General features: G+C 33.3%; 3 protein-coding genes across 4 annotated transcripts; all 3 read left to right on the top strand.

The window, feature by feature from the left end:
- Positions 1-1388: 1388 nt before the first annotated feature.
- LOC120326548 (acyl carrier protein-like) lies at positions 1389-2833 on the top strand. The gene has a single exon (XM_078111696.1). The coding sequence runs from the start codon at positions 1459-1461 to the stop codon at positions 1900-1902; it is 444 nt and encodes a 147-aa protein (XP_077967822.1). The 5' UTR covers positions 1389-1458; the 3' UTR covers positions 1903-2833.
- Positions 2834-2839: 6 nt separating this feature from the next.
- On the top strand, positions 2840-4936 carry LOC144422009 (uncharacterized). Its single transcript, XM_078111695.1, has one exon. It carries the CDS (start codon positions 2856-2858, stop codon positions 3567-3569), a length of 714 nt encoding a protein of 237 aa, XP_077967821.1. The 5' UTR covers positions 2840-2855; the 3' UTR covers positions 3570-4936.
- A 7-nt stretch (positions 4937-4943) lies between these two features.
- On the top strand, positions 4944-20815 carry LOC120326759 (DNA topoisomerase 3-alpha-like). 2 transcript variants are annotated; one of them, XM_039393102.2, is made up of 20 exons: positions 4944-5150; positions 6588-6721; positions 6910-6985; positions 7478-7638; positions 8151-8242; positions 8789-8959; positions 9292-9553; positions 10135-10339; positions 11025-11093; positions 11676-11792; positions 12329-12455; positions 12993-13106; positions 13629-13794; positions 16485-16631; positions 17151-17273; positions 17672-17779; positions 18543-18836; positions 19191-19244; positions 19898-20001; positions 20206-20815. In XM_039393102.2, the coding sequence occupies exons 1-20, from the start codon at positions 4944-4946 to the stop codon at positions 20385-20387; spliced, it is 2913 nt and encodes a 970-aa protein (XP_039249036.2). In that variant the 3' UTR covers positions 20388-20815. The 2 variants fall into 2 exon arrangements, with proteins under 2 accessions (XP_039249036.2, XP_077967820.1); XM_078111694.1 differs by having other exon boundaries at positions 20209-20815.
- Positions 20816-21788: the final 973 nt, after the last annotated feature.

Consider the following 21788-nt stretch of genomic DNA (forward strand, 5'->3'; position numbering starts at 1 on the left):
ATTGTCAACATTTGACACAATGAAAACTGTTAGTGTATTTATTTTAACCGAACTTGATCCAATCAAACAAAATATCATTGCTATTTCAAGTCTACGTTAACTCGTCGGTGCCGGAATGTCTGACGTTAAATCTGTAAAGGCGACACAACATGGTGCCGTCTTCGACGTGAGCGAGCAGTCTTCGACGTCCGGGTGACGTCAAATTCAACGTGTGCATCAGATGCTATTATTCTGCAAAATGAAACAAAACATTAAATTTAATTTTTTTTTGAATCTCGTGCGACATCTCGCGATCAGTCTAATTTTTTACATACATTCTTTTTGCCCTCTATCGAATGACGGTATTTTGACGAAGTTCGCGGCGGTAGGCATCCGAAGTTTCCCGGTTTTTATGATACTTTTGGGTAAGCGAACACACACTACTTCTTTCATCAATATCTTCCCACCTAAAAACTGTACACTTCAAACCGTACTTGGGGTTTCGTTTGCTTTTTCGATTCTATAATCAGTTTTATTTATTTTGTTCTTATCAGAAGCCGCTGTGACAATGTGATGACTGAGGCGGCATGAAATCGAAAACCAAAAATTGAAAAAATACTAAAATAAATTATGAATGCATGTCACCGTTCCATGATTAAAAATCAAAAATATATCTAGGAATAATTATAATACATTCACACAAAAATCAGAAAATGTAAAAATCGATTGTGAGTTCTCAAATATTACGTTTGAGCGGTTTAACTTATGTATATCCAGTCCCATGTGTAAAGAGAGCAGTCCAAACTTGATTTCATTTAAACCCATCTTCATGCTTGCGTACAGTATTTGCTTGAAAATCTACCATTTTTGCATCCCAGTTGTACATTTCTAGCTCTGCAGTCTGACAGTCAATAATTTGCAATTTCCAGACTTATGTGATCTTTTATTGTTTCTTGATGTCACTAAGTCTACAGGTCTATGATTTACTTCTTGAACACATATCTTCAGCATGTTCACACAATCACACTTCAGCACTGTGGGCACGCCTCTGTAAAAATCATCCACTGCTGCCCTTTTTCATGCTGGTACAAGAAAAAAAAGAGTCTGTTTTGCTATTTAATAAAATGTAATGAATATCACATGTTAACTGTACTTGCAATAATGGCAGTAGTAAATACAAAATATGAAGAGTAGGTACACGATTAGCAAACACAAAACATCACAAGATATCAAAAAAAATTTCCCCTAAATGTCTCATCTCATTTACAAACAATTCCAGAATTAAGAATTTTTTTTCTGAGTGAACAGAAAATGTTTTTGTTAATAAAAATGTGAAAGTGTCAACTGTCAAGAGTTACATTACACCAAACATTTTCTCAGCCACATTCTCGTTATAATCTAACGTTTGCATTTGTTTTGTTTGTATTTTCCATTTATAAAACAGTCTTTCGATTCTTATAGCTTTTAAGTTTCAAAGAGATGGCCACTGCATTAAGAATTATTCCAAAGTTGCGAAACTTCCAAAGTCTGGCAACAAGATGTTCTTCGATTGCCGTCAGAAATCTAAGTCATAATATCACAAAAAATGCATTAGAGCCTGCACAACACAAGTTTTTGTCGCCCAATGTGGGAATTCTTCATATTCAACATCGTACAATGAGTCAAAATCCTACTAGTCAAGAGGAAGTCGAAGATAGAGTTTTAACGGTTCTCAAATGTTATGACAAAATTGACCATGGAAAGTTATCTCTTGGTAGTAACTTTATGAAGGATCTTGGTCTGGACAGCTTGGATCATGTTGAAATTATTGTTGCGATGGAAAATGAGTTTATTCAACTCATTCCTGATAATGTAGCTGAGGTTTTGCTTACTCCACAAGAAATAGTCGAGTATATTTGCGATTGTTATGATATTTGCGAATAATTTTCATTCGAATTTTAAAAATATAGTCTACTTTGTGGTGCTGGTCTTACTGAGTGGTGTGTAAAGGCCGCTACAATATGTCTTTCTCGGAAACATCACAACGTTTTCGTGCTACCATAATGTGATTGTCATCACTAGTCAAATGGAACAAATATTTTATTGTGAATTAGCTCATAGGCATAATTTTTAGGCAAATAAATTTTGAATAGAAAATTGAGTTTGTGTCATCTAGTAAATTAAAATTTGATTCATGCATTGGCATTTGGGAATAATAATATTCTGTTCAACTCTGCCACTGCATTACTCACCAACAATGGAATTATGCATTCATTCTTAATGCTGACTGCTAAGTTAATGATAAAATGGTTGTTTACTACGGTGTAGTCAAATTGTCTTATTAGCTTGCCAGTTCTTTGAATTAAATATAAAATCTCATATTGGGAAGTGCCAACATTCATTCGTTTATTCATATTGTATAATTTTTTGACATTGATGGTTAATTATGGGTATAATATAAAATGTCACAAAAAAAAATAATATGAATTGGCAAATTATATGTGAAACTTTTCTATAATTCTATTATTGTAAAATGAATCTGAAGCTTGGAGGAAAAGTTATACAGTACTAACGCCATTGTCTTTTCCATTGCCATGATTTTCTTATATTATGTTTGTTCGTGTTTTGATGCGAAATTTGCTGTTAATGATTTTTGTCTTTGAGAGTAAAATATCTATTCTGTTTTGGGTACAATTGGGTAATAGTATTTATAAGAATTTAGATTGCCTAAAAATAGTCTGAATGTCAAAATATTGAAATATTTTCTTCATTGTTCCAATTAATTGCAGCGTGCATGCAAGGCCATTATCATAGCTTTCGATACACCTTCTCAATTAACCATTCTGTGTTTTATTTTATTTATTATAGCCAATAAGCCATTATCAATATCTATAAAAATGCCATCGCCTTCTAGAATTCCGCGGCCAAACAGGTATGTGTCGAAAAAAAACGGAAACGAAAACAAAGTTGAGACGAAAAAATCTGTACCATCATATCAAAATAAAAATAAAACTGCACATTCAAACTCCAATGAAGTTGAGAAATCTATAAAAGCAGAAACAAAAACAGTTGTAAAGGGAACAACAATGGCAAAACAAAAGAAATCTCCACTTCGTGTTGTCCAAGAAAATAAATTCCGACAACAAGAAAAGAAAGAAAATCATTCAGTTCCGAAAACAACTTTCCATGATAGGAGAGGTATCTCTGAAATTAAACGTTCTGAGCAAAACCTCAGATTAACACTAGATTTTATGGAACATGATGTGGAAGCACTAAAGCACGATTTGAAGTCTGTTAAAATGGAATTACAAAAATCAAAAAATGATGTTATGAATTTGAGTGAAAAGGAGATAAATTTACAGGAAAAGATGGAATTTTTGAAAGAAGAAAACACACGTCAAGCTGAAATTTTAGAAACGATTGATAGAGATCCAGTAACAATGTCAAAGCTTGATTTAACTCCTGAATTTAAATCATTATTGGTTTCACAAGAACAAAAACAAATAACTGTTGCTTTTGATTTGAAAAATTGTCTCACAGACTTGAAAACATCTTTAAATGAAATGGATGAGCGGTTAGACAATCTCAATTTTGAGAATGTCACAGAATGATTTGCCTATAAGGATGATGAAATATTCGTTGTGTAATTGGACTGTAATTGGACTGACCAATTGCCGCAATTGTGTGGGAAAAAAAATATCTTGTTCGTGAATATGCATTTTATTATGAGTTTGTCATTTGTATGAATCGAACCGAACTGAAATTATTTTGTATTCCAGATTGAGATGACATTGTAATTAAATGGCTTTTCATTTTATTGACTTGTTTATGTATGTTATGAGTTTGTCATTTGTATGAAACGAACCGAACTGAAATTATTTTGTATTCCAGATTGAGTTGACATTGTAATTAATTGCCTTTTCATTTTATTGACTTGTTTATGCGGAAGGAAATGTTTTTTTATGGTAATATCTCAATTTGTCCCATTTTGATATTAATTTGTGAAAACAGAAGATCAGATTCCCCCTCCACATATAACAAATTTTCAAACCAAATTTATATCATGAATTGTTTTATTTTCTTGCATAGTAGGTTCAAAATCACTTGTTCTGTCATATTTTTAACCCATGGGTTGTTCGATGTTCTTTCAGTGAAGATAAACTCTACGGAAGTGTTTAAATATAAATATTAGTAAATTTAGCCATTTTACAAATTACAATCATATGGTCTATTGTATGTTCTGCCCTATCATTTTTTGTAAATACACTCATCTTTTTTTCAGCTGTTGAACAAATTTTCAGAAATATACAGAAGACTGCCGTTACTTATTTTAACTTTTATTACCGGTAAAACCTCTTGTTCTCAAATAATCATAATGTTCACATTTATATCATAATATGTAGAGAAACATTTTCTTGAGCAAATATATACAGTTTTCTTTTTGTTGTGGTTAATCTTAGTTATTTGGATTTTTGTTTTTGTGCAGTTATGCATTGTATTCACTAGGGATGCAATCTCAGAACTTTGGATAAAGATTGTTCTGGGTTCAATGCTATTTTTAGTTTTTTATAAAGGGTTTTGTTGTATATTGCTAATCTTTTGTTTAAAGTGTCTAAATTCTCTGATATTATTGCTAAAGGCTAGTTGTTATTTGAATACACAGAAATTTCCATCTTTTCTGTTCATCATAGACTCCATCTTCTCTATTTTAAAACATAAATATCTGACTGGATGGTCAAATACGTTCCAAAATAACCAAATTTTATTGTCACTTCATATGTTATGTTTTATCTTCAAATCCAAATATGGAATATCTAAATCCCAGAAGTGTCTTCTTTTATTGATATCAGTTGAAGGTAGTGTTGTTGTAGTTATGCGTCAGGAACTTTTATATTTGTAATTTCGTTCTATGTGAAATGTATTGTATATACTTTGTATAGATTTTTTGTAATGTGTTATTTTCAAACTTGTTTAGCAATCAGTCAATGATTTTTAGGAAATATTTTAGTTTTTATGTACTTGGATGTGCCAAGAAATTTTATTTGAGAAGTTTGAGTGAAAAAGTTTGCACAACACAATATTTTATCCAAATGCAACGACAATCGTCAAATTTTAAAGTTTTAAATGTTGCTGAGAAAAACGATGCAGCTAAAAGAATATCTGAGATTTTATCAAATCGGAATTCTCAAAGGGTATGTAATACTTTTTTCTTGTGCGTATTATAATGAATTAAATTTTTCAGTTTTACCTATTCACCCATCTTTTTTGTCTTGGTTTAATAGGCATAAAATGATAGCAATACTGGTTCTTGATCTGAGAAGCTCTTCACTGCTGATAAAATAAATAGGATAATGTCATTCGCTTCCAAATGCCATCATGCAGATCATTCCTAATTCATCAAAGCTATGTTGAGATAGCAGACTAACTTCATGGATTCAGGCTGTATTAATAACAAGGGATAATACTAGGGATGGGCCGGGATTTGGATCCGGACTCGGATTCGAGTCGAATCCAGGCATTTTTTGGACACGGATTCGATTTCGAGTCCACATCATTTTTACAGAGTGCATAATCAATTCCGTTTTTACTAATTTACGCCTATGTTTGTACTTTTGCCTCTATAAATCCCACTACATTGACTAGTTAAAATTCAAGGTTAGATCTGTAACAATATCCCTCGTGTGCATTATAAACACTCCTAATAAAACGACGACAGATATCCAGATAAGATAACGCAAGTTAAAGACTATTGATTGCGTATAACAATGATGTTGCGCCAGTCGCCTTCAAACTATCAATCTTTTTTGGTATACATGTGGTACACAATAAAATATGAGTTATTGCAATATATTTGAGTTTTTGATTCGCGTAAAAATGAAACATACTCTGGATCACCCAATGTGGAATCTCATTAAAATCGAGTTTATTGCGAGCAATCCTTTCGCTAAAAAGGCAATGGAGAGCATGGAGAGTGTCAGAACGTTTACATGAACTACTAAATCGCAAGCAGATGTACCACATTGTATTGACGACGAGTGGCATTTCTCTACCATATGCGCACATGACATAGCAAATTTATGGCTAGAAATATCTGGAATTATGGTGAAGCATTGTAGTCGAAAGCTTTTTATTTTTCATATTGACATGTAAGAATTCCTGAATAGCCGCCCAGAATTGACGCAAGGTGGGATGGAAATCCAGTTCACATCCATGGCGCACATTGACCCACGTTTACGTTTGTATTATGGCTGTCAAAAAAGAGAAAAAATATATATTTGGAATGATTCAACAGCTATCTGCGGAACCATTAGGCGAAAAATATGAACTACGACATATGTTTGTGAGCGCACAATTCCGTAGCATGGTCAAAAACACGTTTTTCTGCTTTTCTATTATGACGTCACAGACTCGGCAGATTCGATTCAAGTCCTTGACCTATACTCGGATTCGTCGAATCTCTGTAATGCCAGACTTGTCCCATCCCTATTAAAAACATAGTAAATCCAGACTTGTCCAGAATACCTCATATTTTCATGAATAGGAACATTATAGTCATCTTGAATTTGCAAGATTGGAAAGTTTATAGAAATAATGCTTTCAAACTTTCATTTATGTTTTTACTGTTTCAGAGGGAAGGATACTCCCAATACAACAAGATATATGAGTTCAACTATTCCATGTTGGGACGGAATTGTCACATGATTATGACATCATTATCTGGTCATCTTATGAATTACGAATTTACAGGCAGCTACAGAAAATGGTTGGTTGCTATTTTATTTTGTTATTGGATGAATTGAGAGTATTTGTTTCATCAAGTTTTGTGATAGTGGATATTATCCTCTGTTGTTGTCAATCATGTAAAATCTCATTTCTGGATGTTTTGATATGATGAACAAACAATATTGTTCACTGTATTCACAATATTGAAGAGAAATATTTATTTTCCAGGACATCTTGCCACCCAGGATCTCTTTTTACAGCTGAGATAGAAAAACATGTGACAGAGAATATGACTGGAATTAAAGTAAATATATGAACATTTGACTTGAGTGAATGATATAATGGCTCGTGATATTATGATAGGATAGGGAAGACGAAGCATAGCGCAAAACAGAGGTTTGGGTAGATCGAAGGTATGGCTACAATGCAACATTTTGAATGGTTTATTCACCCAATTGCAAGGTGTTGTTCATGCGCATTGACTTGTAGTTTTGATTATTTTAGCCATTTTATATTTTGGAGAATGGCATTTTGTACCTTGAACCAAATGTAGAAAGTATGTTTAAAAATCCCCAGTATTTTTATAAAAATCAGCTAATGATCAAGCCAATGGTGTATAATATCCTTATTTTACTGTTTTAATAGGCAATTTTGACCTATTTCTAATCCAGAAAATTTATGAAGAAGAATCCTCGAAATTTATTTCGATGTATACATCGTTGTGCTATCTAATTTTGAAAAATATGTACCGGTAATCAGTTTAATTTCTCTGTATTCATGGTTAATTTCTTTCAAGAGAACGCTTGAAAAAGAATGTCGGTCTTGTCAAGCTCTTGTAATATGGACTGATGGAGACAGGGAAGGTGAAAACATTGGATTTGAAATTATAAATCTCTGTCTTGCTATAAAACCATCGCTCAATGTTTACAGAGCAAAGTTTTCTGAGATTACTGACAGGTATATAGATTTTATAATTTATCAAAAATCCTCATAGAGTTCTTCACCAATATGAATTTAATGAGGACATATTGAATTCTTGTTCTAAAATTTAGTAATATTGACATCTGACATGTTTTAGCTGTTATAACTTCAAGTGTCAAAAAAATTTACCTTAAGTAAATAACATTTGTATATATATTTTGAAACAAATGATGGAATTACACTGTTTTTGGTAATTCGAGTGACATATTGGCTATGGACTATGGTCAACAGATAATTTAAAATCCTCTCTGTTTTTGATATTGGTATTTCAAATAACATAACATGTGTTGAATATTGTTCCTTTGATTGGCATCATTCATCTTCTATGCCACATTAACAAAAATAATCCACTGCTGAAATTGATTTCCAGCCTAGCCCTCCGAGGTAAAGATTCGGATAATTCATCAATGTTAGGTCAGTCAGATTTAATCCTGAATAATTTGCGACTCCTGAATTGTGATTTTTACCATCTTGTAATGTATTTTAAGATCCATCAAAGCCAGTTGTCGCAACCTAGTGCGACCAGATCAAAATGTGAGTGATGCTGTTGATGTGAGGCAAGAACTTGATTTAAGAATTGGTATGTACAAATGCAGACTGTCGATGACTTTCAACGTTTTTTAAAATTCTGAAATAGCTGTTTCAATGATTTAATTAAGGTGTTTAATTGGTCAACTAAAATTTAATTATATACGGGAACTGCACAATTTCACATCCACTAATTAGAAATTTATTTAGCCAAAAGTAATTCAGAGTCTGACGGAGGTTTTCTTGAACACCCACAGCATTCGATTCTAATTTATATACTTATGCAGTGTAGATTAAAAAAGATCTTTTAAAACTTGGGCGCTCCCGTAGTATGTGTACCAAGATGGCGAACACGGAACATAGTATGTGTACCAGGTTAGGGTTAGGCCATCATTTTTTTTCAATTTTCCTTATTTTAGGTCAATTACGGGATCCGGGACTAGCCAAGTGAGTCTAGTAGTATTTGTATCTGAAATTATGGCCTAACCCTAACCTAGTACACATACTGCGTTCTGGTGTCCGCCATCTTGGTTCACATACGACATGAGTAACAAACTTGTATCTTTCTATCTAATTAGTGTATTTTTTTATTCAACAGGAGCCTCTTTTACTCGATTTCAAACTTTGAGATTACAGAAAGTTTTTCCTCAAGTATTATCAGAAAGATTGATAAGTTATGGAAGTTGTCAGTTTCCTACTCTTGGATTTGTTGTTGAACGATATAAAGCAAGAGAGGAATTTCAACCCGAAGCATTTTGGAAAATTGAAGGTATTGTTTTGTGTGTGTTGATCTGTTTTTCAACCCAATAATTCTATTTTTTAAAAAGAAGTCATCAATGCTGAATTATGTGAACTTAGAATGCATACTGTGATAACAGCAAAGTTTTAACCAAACATTAAAAGTATGTTATATTAATTTGTGCCTGTTAATTATAATAAACAGCAAAATTCAGTGTAAAAATTGGCACTAAATGACCCAGACACAATTGAAAAACAATTTACCAGCCTTATCTTTAAGACTAAAAAGTAGCCGAATGATCAATTGCAGAGAAAAGTGTTGATGGAATTCCACTTGTGTTAATTTTTTTCTTTCTTTTCTAGTTTCTCACACTAAAGATGATTGCAATGCCAACTATTCGTGGAAGAGAAATAGATTATTTGATCAACTTGCTTGTCAAGTCTTGTATGATCAATGTAAAGAAGAACCAGCTGTTGCCACGGTAACTAAGATTAACAGCAAACCGAAAAGCAAGTGGCGACCTCTTGCTCTGGATACTGTGGAATTGGAAAAATTAGCTTCAAGGAAACTTCATATAAGTGCGAAAGAGACAATGCAAATTGCTGAGAAATTATATACAAAGGGGTTAGTATGTAAAATATTGGTCTTGGTTTGGATGTTTCAAGACTGATACAAGGCAGGAAACCCCTGTATTCTAAATTCCCAAGTTATAGCTAATTTGAAATGTCTTATAATTGAAAAAAAAATTTGGTTTGAGTTTTATGGAGTAAAGTGTTTTTTTTTGCTTCTGGTAGATCAATACTTTCCTAGTGGAGATGCAGATTTATGTACTAGCCTATTGCAAATTTTCTGAAATAACAACTAGGTTGTGGCTTACTTAAGTTTACATGAATCGTTGTTGTCATGTAATGGAAATTGAAATTAAAAATGGATGATATCAACATTATTTCTGATTGATTCTTATTTTCAACAATAACCAGACATTGATTAAAAAGAGATATATTTTAAATCTGACCTCAGATGTGAAATACTTAAAGAAGACAAATTCCAAAATAAAAATATTTCATATTTTTCCAACAACCAAGAATTAAATATGTTAAACGAACCAATTTTAAATGTATTCAAAAACTTAATTTGCTTTGAACATCCATGCCTCCAACCGAAAATTCATGAATTAAAATGAAAAAGTTTCTTTTTTATTTCAGTTACATAAGTTACCCACGCACAGAGACCAATATGTTTCCTAAGGAAATTGATTTAAATCGTTTGATTGGAGAACAAACGAATAGTATCACATGGAGTGGATTTGCAGAAAATCTTCTTGATATTGGTCCGACTCCAAGAAATGGATCGAAGACTGATAATGCTCATCCTCCCATCCATCCAACTAAATGTGGAAATGATTTATCAGTAATGAATTTGTATATTACCATATGTCCTCGCATAATGTCATTTCATTTGAGTGCGATCAGAGTTTTGTACGTATAAGCAGAATTTTCAGTACGATCGGAGTTATGCACGTATAAGCCGACCCCTTAGTCCGGCAACTTTGAGTTTCAAACTCGGCCTATATGTGAGGATATACGTAATTTTTTTTTTATGTGAGTTTCGTGAGAAGAATGTCAGTCTCACATTTTAATAAAGTTGAAACATTACTCATTGGAGGGAAACAAGTGAATTATGATACTCCAATAGTTACAAATATATTTGTGGGACATTATATATGTTAATAGGTTCATTGTTGGCATCATAAATTGTAAGGTTGTTATTAGTTGTGTAGTGATGTCAATTACAAAATAACCTGGCTTGTATTTTATCACTGATGGCCGAAATCTCTTTTTTGTTCGAATTAGTAAAATTTATTAATATGTTATTGTTATACTATGTATGGAAATTGAACCAAAGCTGTAGGCAGTTATCTTAATAATACATCTTAATACATTGGTCGTCAAATTAGCCCACAACCTATGTCATTAACAAAAATCATCTGCAGATACAACAGATAAGCAATTGTATCAAAAGCATGACTTTTGTCACCCACATATTCTATAATGCACATTCATTTCATACTTTTTAATTTTGTTATTATTTTCAGGGAAACGAAGGTCGAGTGTATGAGTTGATTGCGAGACATTTTCTTGCATGTTGCCATAGAGATGCAAAGGTTGGTGAACTCTTTTAATTTTAATATTGTTTTATAGGGATCAATGGGAAAACCCTAAGTGGTAATATAGCAATTTAGGGGACTGGTGAATGTTTCAGTATTTTCTTATCTGAAGTTTCCCATTTAGTTAATCATTGGATAACTTGGGTGATAAAATCACTGATTAGAATAGTGTATCTGGGTGGTTTTTAACAATATGGATCTTTTGTTAGGGTAGATTTATTTATTTTTGATATGTGTACGCAAAACAATTTTGTGGGCTGTTAGCTTGAAGTGGAAGAAAGATATGTAAAAGTTAATGCACTGCTGTAATGAGAGTACTATTATGCCAACTCTGCCACAGTAGATGTCAGTAGATACAGGTTGATACAAGACTTAATATTGCTATTCATTGGAAGCAATTCTAATTCTAATAATATGAGAAATGTGCATCATTTTGTTCCTTTTTGTAAAACCAATTTTTGTGTTATACGCATTATTCTAAGAAAGAATTGTTCTAATTAGCTCCAAATAAACTTTATCGTCTAAAATTGCATTATCAGATAATTGTAACTTCTATTCATTCATTTCTCTTGTGTTTAGGGTCACGAAACAAGTGTTGAAATAGAACTTGGAGGAGAGAAATTCACTGCTCAAGGATTGATGATTATTGAGCGGAATTACCTTGATATTTATATTTATGAAAAATGGAATGCAAAAGTGAGAAAAATAGTTTTAAAATTTTCAAAAAAATTTCCGGAGATGGAAAATTTTTGTGAGAGAATTTGCGGAAGGCAAGATCACCACGTGTATTCACTCAAAAATGAATAATGTGAGATTTGAAGTAGTCTAATATGGTCAGGAAAGTTTACTTTCTGTAATAAAAATCACAATAGCTCAGTGAGAAAAATTGACTTTTTCAACTTGGATATGAGTACATTTAAATCAACAATTGCAATCTGCGAGTTTGTTTCTGGACATGAATGATCAGAATGCTGCAGAATCTCATTTACTGTTTTATTCAAGTTCTAAACACGAACTAGTCTTAAGTAAATTTTGGAAAATAGATTGATATTTCATGACATACTCGAAATTTTCATGCAACACGAAAGTTTTGGGATCGCTGCAATATGTTCTGCTAGATTTCTTGAAATCCTAGAATTTTCTTTTTGTTGGGACAAGCATAGGGCAGTAGATATTTTTCATTCAATTCAATCCAAAATATTTTATTTATTCAAATTGTAATTTGCTTACAGACAATCCCTGTATATGAAGTTGGTGAGGAATTTGAACCAAGAATCGAAATGACAGAAGGTGCAACAACTCCTCCTAATTTATTGACAGAAGCTGATTTGATCGCTTTGATGGACAAACATGGGATTGGTTAGTAAACTTTTTATATAAAGCAAATTTGATGAACACATAATTCAGAGGTAAATTCAAATTGATCACCAGTATGGATTAGGCAGTATAATCTATTTTAACATTTATTTTCAGACACATGAATTTTTTTTACATGGAATCGTTGAATTTTAATTCAGTGTCCTCACTGATGCAAAGTTAAAATGTAGAATGATTCTATATCTTATTGTTGTTATCTTTTAATTTTTAGTATTAATCTCAGCTTTAAACCCAATGCTCACCGAATCACCCAGATCATAATAAATTGGGTTTGCAGTTCCAAACTGAAAAGATTTTTTATTCGTCCTTCATTAAATACTAACTCCTTACATAGCGATGGCTGCTTGTGCAGAGCCTTGTGGAGAGTGAACAGACAAAATGTACTTTTCTGTGAAACATTCAATATTTTTTAAAGCGAATTTTACAAATTTTGTCCCAAGTTGTTGGGTTATTCTCATATCATATTGTATATTATTGTTCAATAAAATTTACGTATTTGATGATTTCTTAATAAACCAGGTACTGATGCGACACATGCAGAACATATTGAGACAATAAAATCAAGAATGTATGCTGGTCTGACTCCAGATAAAAGATTTTTACCTGGGGAACTCGGCATGGGGCTTGTTGAAGGTATGCACCTATAAGATGGCAAATATTGTAGAAAGCATTCATATATAGTTCATATTGTTTGTATATACATGGTTGCGTTTTGCGTACAACTTTTATAGCTTTGGTCTTTCTTTTTTTAGATAAAGTTTATGATTTTTCTCGAAAATAGGCTCTGTGAAAATAAATATTTATGACTATTTCCATATTGTGTTATTACTACCCTTCACATATATATGTACCCTTCATTAGTGAGTTTTGAAATACTTTTGTCATGGACGTGAAACAAGATCTAGATAAATATTAATACATGAATATCATGTGCAATTGTGCAAACATCAAATTAATGTGCTATTGGCATAGTTACACAGAGAAAAGGAGACTCATCTTTGATGATGGTCATGGGTGAAAATTAAAATGACAACTGAAACCATATACTATTAATAGTAGTTTGAGTCAATTTGCAAGTCAAAAACAGTTGAATGAATTGATAATTTCCACTCAACTTATTAAATATTCCTCAATGAAACTTGGAATTATCATTAGGATACAATATGATGGGATATCAAATGGCAAAACCCGAGTTGCGAGCTGCTCTGGAAGCAGATTTGAAATTAATATGTGATGGAAGAGCAAGGAAAGAAGATGTTTTGCAAAAATATATTACTAAATATAAAGAAGTTTTTGACGAAGCGATAAGACAGGCTAAAAAGTAAGTTAGTTTTTATTGTCGTTTTGCTATAAGTAGTCGTGGCCGGAATTGAATAATTCACTATTCCAAATAGATTTTTAAGTAATGCTTTCTAAAATAGAATAGAGATATAGGGACGTGCAATATAGAATAATTGGTGCTCCAGAAGTGTGTGTACCAATATGGAGGTAATTAATTTTGTTGGCCTACTTTACATCAAGTTCTGTAAAGGGACTGATACCTATGGGCAGGGGTATATTCACTTGGCTAACAGACAGACAGTCCCCGAACTCGTGATAGAACTAAAATAAGGATAATTTGAATGAAATTATGGCCTAAGTCTAACCCTAACCTGGTACACACACCACGGGAGTACCGAATGATTTACTGTTCTAGGGTAGTTAAATCGAATTTGTAGTACCTAATCCTATTTTATTTTTATTTACGGCCATAAAGCTAAACCTCCAACTGAACCCTAAACTGTTGCAATAACAAAAGTAACTCGTCTAACAGCTTTAACGAATTAAATAGAAGTCACTATCTATTAATCTGAATTTTGAAACTGTTTTATTGTAATGTAAATCATTTTAAAATTGAAATGGAATGTGAAAAATCACAAAATATTATGATAGGTGTACCCAACTTTTTGTTGCAGTCAGTGACACATTTAAGGTCCTAACATGTTTGCCAGTTAAGCGTGAACTTAATTTATTATCAGTCAATCCTGCACTAGGAAAGATGTTCAGAGGATGCAGATATGGCTGTTATCCATGAATACTTTGTTATTTTTTTCGAAACAGTTGTAATAGCAGTATCACTCTTCCACCATTCCAAAGTATCTAAGTTGATAGTCTCGATTTTTGTTTTCGAATAAGATGCAGTTTCTTCCGAAACGCTGGTAATCTCATCATTTCCCTTGTATGTGTCTCTACTGCTGTCGTGGCTTTACAATGCCACAGTCCATTAGGTCATCTAATGATCTCGGCTTTTTGGCAAACTCACAATGCTGGTCAAGAGAGTTGTTGATATTTTTTGCCGGAGCGTTTATCATTGATTCATCATTCATATTGGTGATCATTTGTGATTCCACATTGCCCTCAACCTATCAGAAATAAAAAAAACTGCAAAAGTGTTTTTATACAAAGAAACTCACTTGAAGATCATCCTCTTTTTTGAAATAGCTAATCATTTATCTTGGGTCCAGCCAAGTCGTGATGCTTATGTGAATACTCGGCTGAAACCAAAATCTCATGCAGTGGGGTCAAAATCTTATTCTTGAATAATGCCAAACTTCGTGAATCTTCTCCGCATGTATTTTTGGGACAATCCTTTGATTAAAGGTATTAAATCACTTATTTTAACATACTTCTCACCTTCCAGTTGCGATCTGTTGGCAAAATAATGTATATGGTATAAACAAAGTATGTGACCCAAGTTTTGTTTCTTCCTGTCACACATATGATTACCTTAATTGGTTTCAGCTTTTTCACTAGGGTTTGAATTAGTGCCCACTGGTTGTTTCTTAATTCCAAGTAAGCCGTTGATGTCGGTTTTACAATAAGCCCATTGCAGAGCACTTAACGAACATAGGCTTGCAGTGACAAAGTATCTCCAGCATATTGTATGTGAAGTTTCATCTTGAGGATACATCGAGTATTAGCTCTAGCTGGTGTTCTTTTTCTTATGCGGGCTTTTGAAGATTGTCAAAATTGAAATGAAAACAAGGTGTCTAAGCACCTAATAATAGTGATATATCAAGTCAAGAAGGACAGGTATAATAAAATAATCATGTTATCAACTCCCTATTGCAGATTTAATTTGTGTAATCTCGAATGCCTGCTTTAAAAACACAGTTGCAATCTGTGTGCTACACATCGTATGTGTATCCGGCCATACTTTTCTTTTAGTTTTCCACAAGCATTTTTGACACTGGCACCATTCTCAGTGACAATAGCTTTGTTGAGGAGACATCTCATATTCTTCAATGACAGATTCTGGCTCTGCTGCAATATGTAATCATGAATGAACATCAATCACCTCTTTTTTGGCCGCACGAAATTTAGGAGTTCAAAAAACCTCATTTATATAGAGAAGAGTCACACCAAGAAAAGATTGTATTTTTGCACTGCACCATAGTTTCGTTGTTAATGCTCCATATTTAACATGTTTCAGAACTTCCTTCATTTCCTTCTTAGTTTGAAAACTTTTCTTCAATATATCGTGTCAGTGCCTGATGACATGTCATTTTATATCCGGGTGCTAATTCTTTTAATTAGTTTCTTGAAGTTTTCCCTTCTACATACCAATCGGCCTCAAATCACCGACTATAGTATTTAAAATCAGTTTGGTGATCTTCTTGGATTTTGCGAGTGTAACAGGGGACCGAAAATAAAAAAAAAAATTTTTTCCCAGAAATTCAGTTCTGAGTCTCGCATCAATGGAATTTACTGAAGCATATTTCATCAATGACCAATAATTCGATAGCCAATAATTTCAGTAACTCTTGGCTTTTCAGTGTTTGCTCATAACTTGCCCAGAAATAAGTCTTCTTTTCTCTATTACTGAGTGAGTACACATGATGGCCTTGCTTTGAACAAATTCTCATACCAAGTAATAAGCATGCATTTCAAACATATAAAGAATTGTTATTGGGAATGTTCCTGTGACTAGATATGAAATTTACCCGTATTTTATATTATTGTTGTATATAGACTTGATCAAGCTTTGGGTTGTTATTTTGGTGATGCTCAATCAGTTGAAAGTCAGAATATATACAATCCTATGGAAATATCAAGTCCTGTCAGACCTTGTCCATCGTGTGGTAAAGATATGGTGATTAAAAGGAAGAAAGATGGAGGGTTTGTGCAATTATAATTATAGCTAAGTTTTAACATAAACACACATTGCAGATACTATGGATATAACCAAGGACAGAATGCTTATTTACTGTTGAATGTTCAATCAGTATTTCAATAGTAACTCGTGGAACCTAAAATGAAATAATGACATTAACCCTTGTGTAAGATTAACATTTCACTTTATAACCTGTTCTTACCCCAATAATGTTTTTAATAACAATTTTACCATAGATAATAAGTTGCAGACTTTCAGCATAATTCATCATTTTGCTTATTCACCAAATTGCAGATAATATTTTTTCAAATTTTTGTGTATTTATTCGGGATTTCAAATTGATTGTACTCGATTGTAATTTACCATATAAATAAAATATCATGATTCATCATATTCACTTTCTTCATAACTTTAATTTTTACCAAACATATTTAAAAAATACCTAATGGTAATTAAATAATAGTGTATGGTGAAATGATATCTAATTTTTTCTAATGTGAAAACCTGTTTTGATTTTTTTTCAGCTTCATGGTATCATGCATGGGATTTCCTGATTGTAGAAATGCTGCTTTTATGCCAAAATCAGTACTAGATGCCACTGTCGATGAATCAATATGTTCAAGGTGTCGACCTGCACCAGTACATAAGTAAGACATTTACAGAATGGAGTGAACTTCTACTGTTTATTGTTATCGGTGTATATTGTTCTGCTTGACAGATAGTTTTTGGCTCAATGATATTTCTTTGAACAGATACAAATTTGTTTGAATATTAGCAGATGTAAGTTGATATAATTCTGCATACAATCTGAAATATTGGTTGTGTTTATTTGCTGATTGTGGATATGGTGATTTAGTAGATATTGTGTTGCTTCCAGATTTGCTGACATCTTGAGTGAGAGTTTCTGTGCATGCCAAAATGACAAAATTTGGTTCTTCTGTTGGCCTAGTCAAAAAAACATCAAAGACAAGTTGTTTTCATTTTTCAAATATAAAGTTATGCGGTAGAGTTTTTATTAATTTCACATTCTGGTTTATTGTTTCAGAGTAAAATTGAAGTTAAATCGCAGCAGTATTCCTCCATTCATGGATTCTGAACAAGTCGCTTGCATATGTGGATGTGATGAAGATATTAATAATGTCTTAGACATCAGGTAGTTTAGTTCATCAATCATCGTAATAATAAGATATATCAGGGGTTGGTAAATTACAGTTTGCAGGCCGGGTCCGACCCACTGAAGTGTTTTGCCCTGCCCACTTGTGTCTGCTGAAATTATGACTAGTTTTTATGGATATAAATTTCCGGTAAAAATATTGATGAAAATAACGTTGTAATGACCCCAATTCTTACACTGTACTTTCTGTTATTCTGTTGTATTAGCTTTTGTAAATGGACTGTTTTTATTCATAGTTTTCATATCAAGTTTTGACACTCCGGTCCAGTTACCAAGTCTATTATTAGTGGTTGGTCCACTTAGAAAAGTAATTGCCCACCCTTGAGATATATGATTATTTCTATATTCAAGATCCTTTTCAAACCATTATGTTTTAGAATTCAAATGCTGTGCCATATCCTTGAGTTGGGTGGTTATATAGAATCTAAAAGATTACGTTCATTGGTCACTTTAAATAAATATTTTATCTTGTATACAAAAATTGGCTACTTGCTTGAAGCCTTGGTCAGAGATAATGTATCAAACATGTGATAATTAAAATTGTTTTAAAGAATTTATGTGAGTATTTAATACGCACTGATATATTAGTAACCTTTGGGGTTTAAAAATTGCTACAAGGAAATGTTTCGGGATTCATAACAGCCTCTGGTAAATTTATAAATGCTTATAATGCTTTTTGACTGTCATAATCACCACGCATGCCCTTGTTTGAACATTGCAACTGTGACTTCTTTCTCAACAGGTTCCGACTGCTGACTCCTAATACAAATTCATCAGCTTACTCAAACCAAAATAGCAGACAACCACGTGGTGGGGGTAGAGGGTCTTTCCCTGCATCATCCAATCACAGATCTGGACCACCAAGTGGCAATCGAAGAGGTGGAGGGGGTACACCTGGATTTTTATCTAGGCCTGGGGGTGGAGCTGGTGCCCCGAGTGGCGGAACGAAAAGAACATCAGGTGGACAAAAGAAAACTTATTCCACCTCGTCCAGCAGCAGTATGGACAGTGGCTATTCTGGTTCAACTTCTAATAGGTAAGTTTTTTTTTTAAATTTGCTCAAAGCAAGGGTAAAAACTCTCCTCTGTGAGTAAGGGAGACTCATCTCTGAACAAGGTTTAGGGCGACAACCGCAATGCCAAAAACTGCTGAAAGTATATAAATTTATGGTTGTGCATTTCTTGACAGCGATTTCATTTCCTGACATTAATTGCATTGATGCCGCTTATACAAGTTTAATAACATGCTAACCAAACATCCGAATCCGAATAAAGGTTGAAATCATAATACTATGCTTTGATTAATGCGCCTCATTCGTGACTTTGTTTGTTTGGTTATAAATTATTTCGATAATAATTCCGGCTAAAATTCCAATGTTTCCTTCTTCTAGCTCTGAAGCTGAGAACCAACCCTGCTGTAGATGTGGGATAAATGCTGTACAAAGGTGTGTTGGAATTACTTTTCTTAGAGGCATCGTAGATTCAAGATCTTGCCCTACATTTTATTCTGGGTGAAATAAACTAGTCCGTCAATGCCAGTCTGGAAGAAAATTCAATGGTCTCAAAATACAGCATCTTCTTATGCATCCGTAGATGCTTTTACCCAAGGGAACACATAGAAACAGTTGAAATGACTTCCTCTACTATCAAGTTCATGCATTTGAATACAAGTAACTGGCTGAACTAATCCCATACCCGACTTCAACTGGTAACTGGACAAAAGGCCTTGCTTTGCCATATGATTAAGCTGACTTATCGGCTTTCCTCTACCCCAGGATACATATGGAAATCCTATCCCTATCTTAATTGAGATGTTATTTGGTTGAAGTCTTGAGATCTTTAAAAATATCTTTACTTTGATCAATAGACTGAAAGAGTAGCCTTGTCATTATCTACAATCATACAACGTTTGTACAACATTTTAGTCAACATTTTTAACACACGTTCAGTATTCCAATTTTAGAATTGATGGGCTTCCAAATTATTTGGTCTTTTCAAATTAAACTTTCATATTAAACATATTACGGTACCTTGTCTATCTTTTGTTTCGACAAGTTTCATGGTTTTCATTTTATTACGATCCAAACTTTGTTTGCAGAACTGTTTTGAAAGATGGTCCAAATAAAGGAAGACAGTTCTATACTTGCGAAAAACCTCGAGATCAACAGTGTGGATTTTTTGAATGGTCAGATGCAGTATCTCGTAAGTTAATTATAAATCTTTATCAAGGTCAGCGAAGTTGATAATTTTTTTGCCAGAAAAACATGTCTAAATCATCTAATGTATATTAAAATTTTTGTATGGCAAAATCGATGTTTATGCAGTATTTTAATTTTAATTAACCCGGTGTGGGTATTTTTTTTCTGTTATGTTCGTTTTTTTATCATTAACATAATGCCAATTTAGAAGGCCAAAGTTCGTCTGGAGGATCCAGAGGGTTATATAATATAAGTAACAACAACACGAGAGGAAATCATAGCAGAGGAAGCGGAAGAAGCAGAAACTCGTCAACCACGTCACGGAAACCACCTACATGTAGTTTGTGCAAAGAACAAGGCCATACAAAGAGATCTTGCCCGAACAAATGATTGCAGTTCGAGTTCCCAGTCTGCCATTTTTCTGCCAAGTACCTTCACTTGCAGATTACCTATAACTTGCGTCCTTTTTCTCCCATAAGTACATATGAAACATTCGTATTTCACTGTGATTTTTCGTTGCTTAATATTTCCTTGCACCCTGTTTCTTATGTGAAAGTATGTACTTGTTGAAACTGATAAATGCCCGTATGAAGATGTTTATAACAGAAAGTTGTTACATTAATTAAACACGGCTAGCCCTTTCTTAGCTATTTTATGTTTACTTGTTCTTTTTTATTTTTTAATTCAAGGATAATTTTAGCACAATTTTGTTTCTTGTAATTTGTATTGGAAATTCTGTGGGAAATGGTAAAGATTACCAGTTTAAACTGTAAGATGGACCACTATATTTCCAGAGAGTATGATTGAATTTTGCTGTGCGTACAGTTTGTTTTATAGACTTTTGTCTGCTGTTTGGTTTTATTATTGTCAGGGTGATTAGATAAGTTGCTATCAACAAACGGCGTCCCGAATGGCGCACAACCTAAACCCTAACCTGGTACACATACTATGTTCAGATTGTGCAAAATGTACTATATCGCTGTTTTGGTTTCTATATTTTGCGCTGGGGAGGTATTGGCAATGAGACGTGAGTATTTCATTGCAATGGAAGAAATATTTTGGAATTACAACGGCCCTGAAAACAGGTATGATTTGAGTTAATTGAATTAATTGAGATGAACCAAACGACATAAAATCAGTAATCAGTAATCAGTAATTTATTTCTTCACCAAGCTGAAAGTACGAATTTTACATACACAAATAAAGAAAATATAAAAGACCGCATTCCAGGGTGAAAGGAGACGCCGAAAACCAATTCTGGTTATCGAGCGGCGGCACCCACGGGGAAGTCCAACAAAAACGTGATAAATCTAATTAAATCGAACAAAATATATTACTTAATAAATAAATAAAGAAACGCAATCGATGCGTCAAGGCGACCCGGTAAAAACCAAGCAATCGCCGTTAAAAATAAGAAAATCGACTCCATGCACCACAGTCTAGGTAACCATGGAAATTATTAAGTGAACCAAACAGACTTGCAGTGTGGTCATGGCAGGTAAATAGTTCGGCTACGGTAAAGTGCAACACAAGTCGATTGTGTGCATATAAGTGTCCAGATTGAAATAAAACTGGATGTTAAGAGTACACAAATTGTAAAAGTATAGAATACCGTACCAATCAAGTATGCAAATAACAAAATATTGACACTTTGAGGCAGAAACAAGCTAGTAGTGTGAAAGCTAAAATGTTGACCTGGACTAACAAGTGTTTTGATGCTGGAGTCAAAGATTCACATACGGGAATTGTATAGACATGAGGAAAATATACATCGAAATATTCAGCAGTATT

The sequence above is a fragment of the Styela clava genome, chromosome 4, assembly GCF_964204865.1.
Source record: "Styela clava chromosome 4, kaStyClav1.hap1.2, whole genome shotgun sequence".
Classification (NCBI taxonomy): domain Eukaryota; kingdom Metazoa; phylum Chordata; class Ascidiacea; order Stolidobranchia; family Styelidae; genus Styela; species Styela clava.

Coding starts and splice junctions, on each gene's coding strand:
- LOC120326548 (XM_078111696.1), top strand. CDS start 1,459: ATGGCCACTGCATTAAGAATTATTCCAAAGTTGCGAAACTTCCAAAGT.
- LOC144422009 (XM_078111695.1), top strand. CDS start 2,856: ATGCCATCGCCTTCTAGAATTCCGCGGCCAAACAGGTATGTGTCGAAA.
- LOC120326759 (XM_039393102.2), top strand. CDS start 4,944: ATGATTTTTAGGAAATATTTTAGTTTTTATGTACTTGGATGTGCCAAG. Junction 6,722..6,909: donor ACAGGCAGCTACAGAAAATG/GTTGGTTGCTAT, acceptor TTTATTTTCCAG/GACATCTTGCCACCCAGGAT. Junction 12,456..12,992: donor GATGGACAAACATGGGATTG/GTTAGTAAACTT, acceptor TTAATAAACCAG/GTACTGATGCGACACATGCA.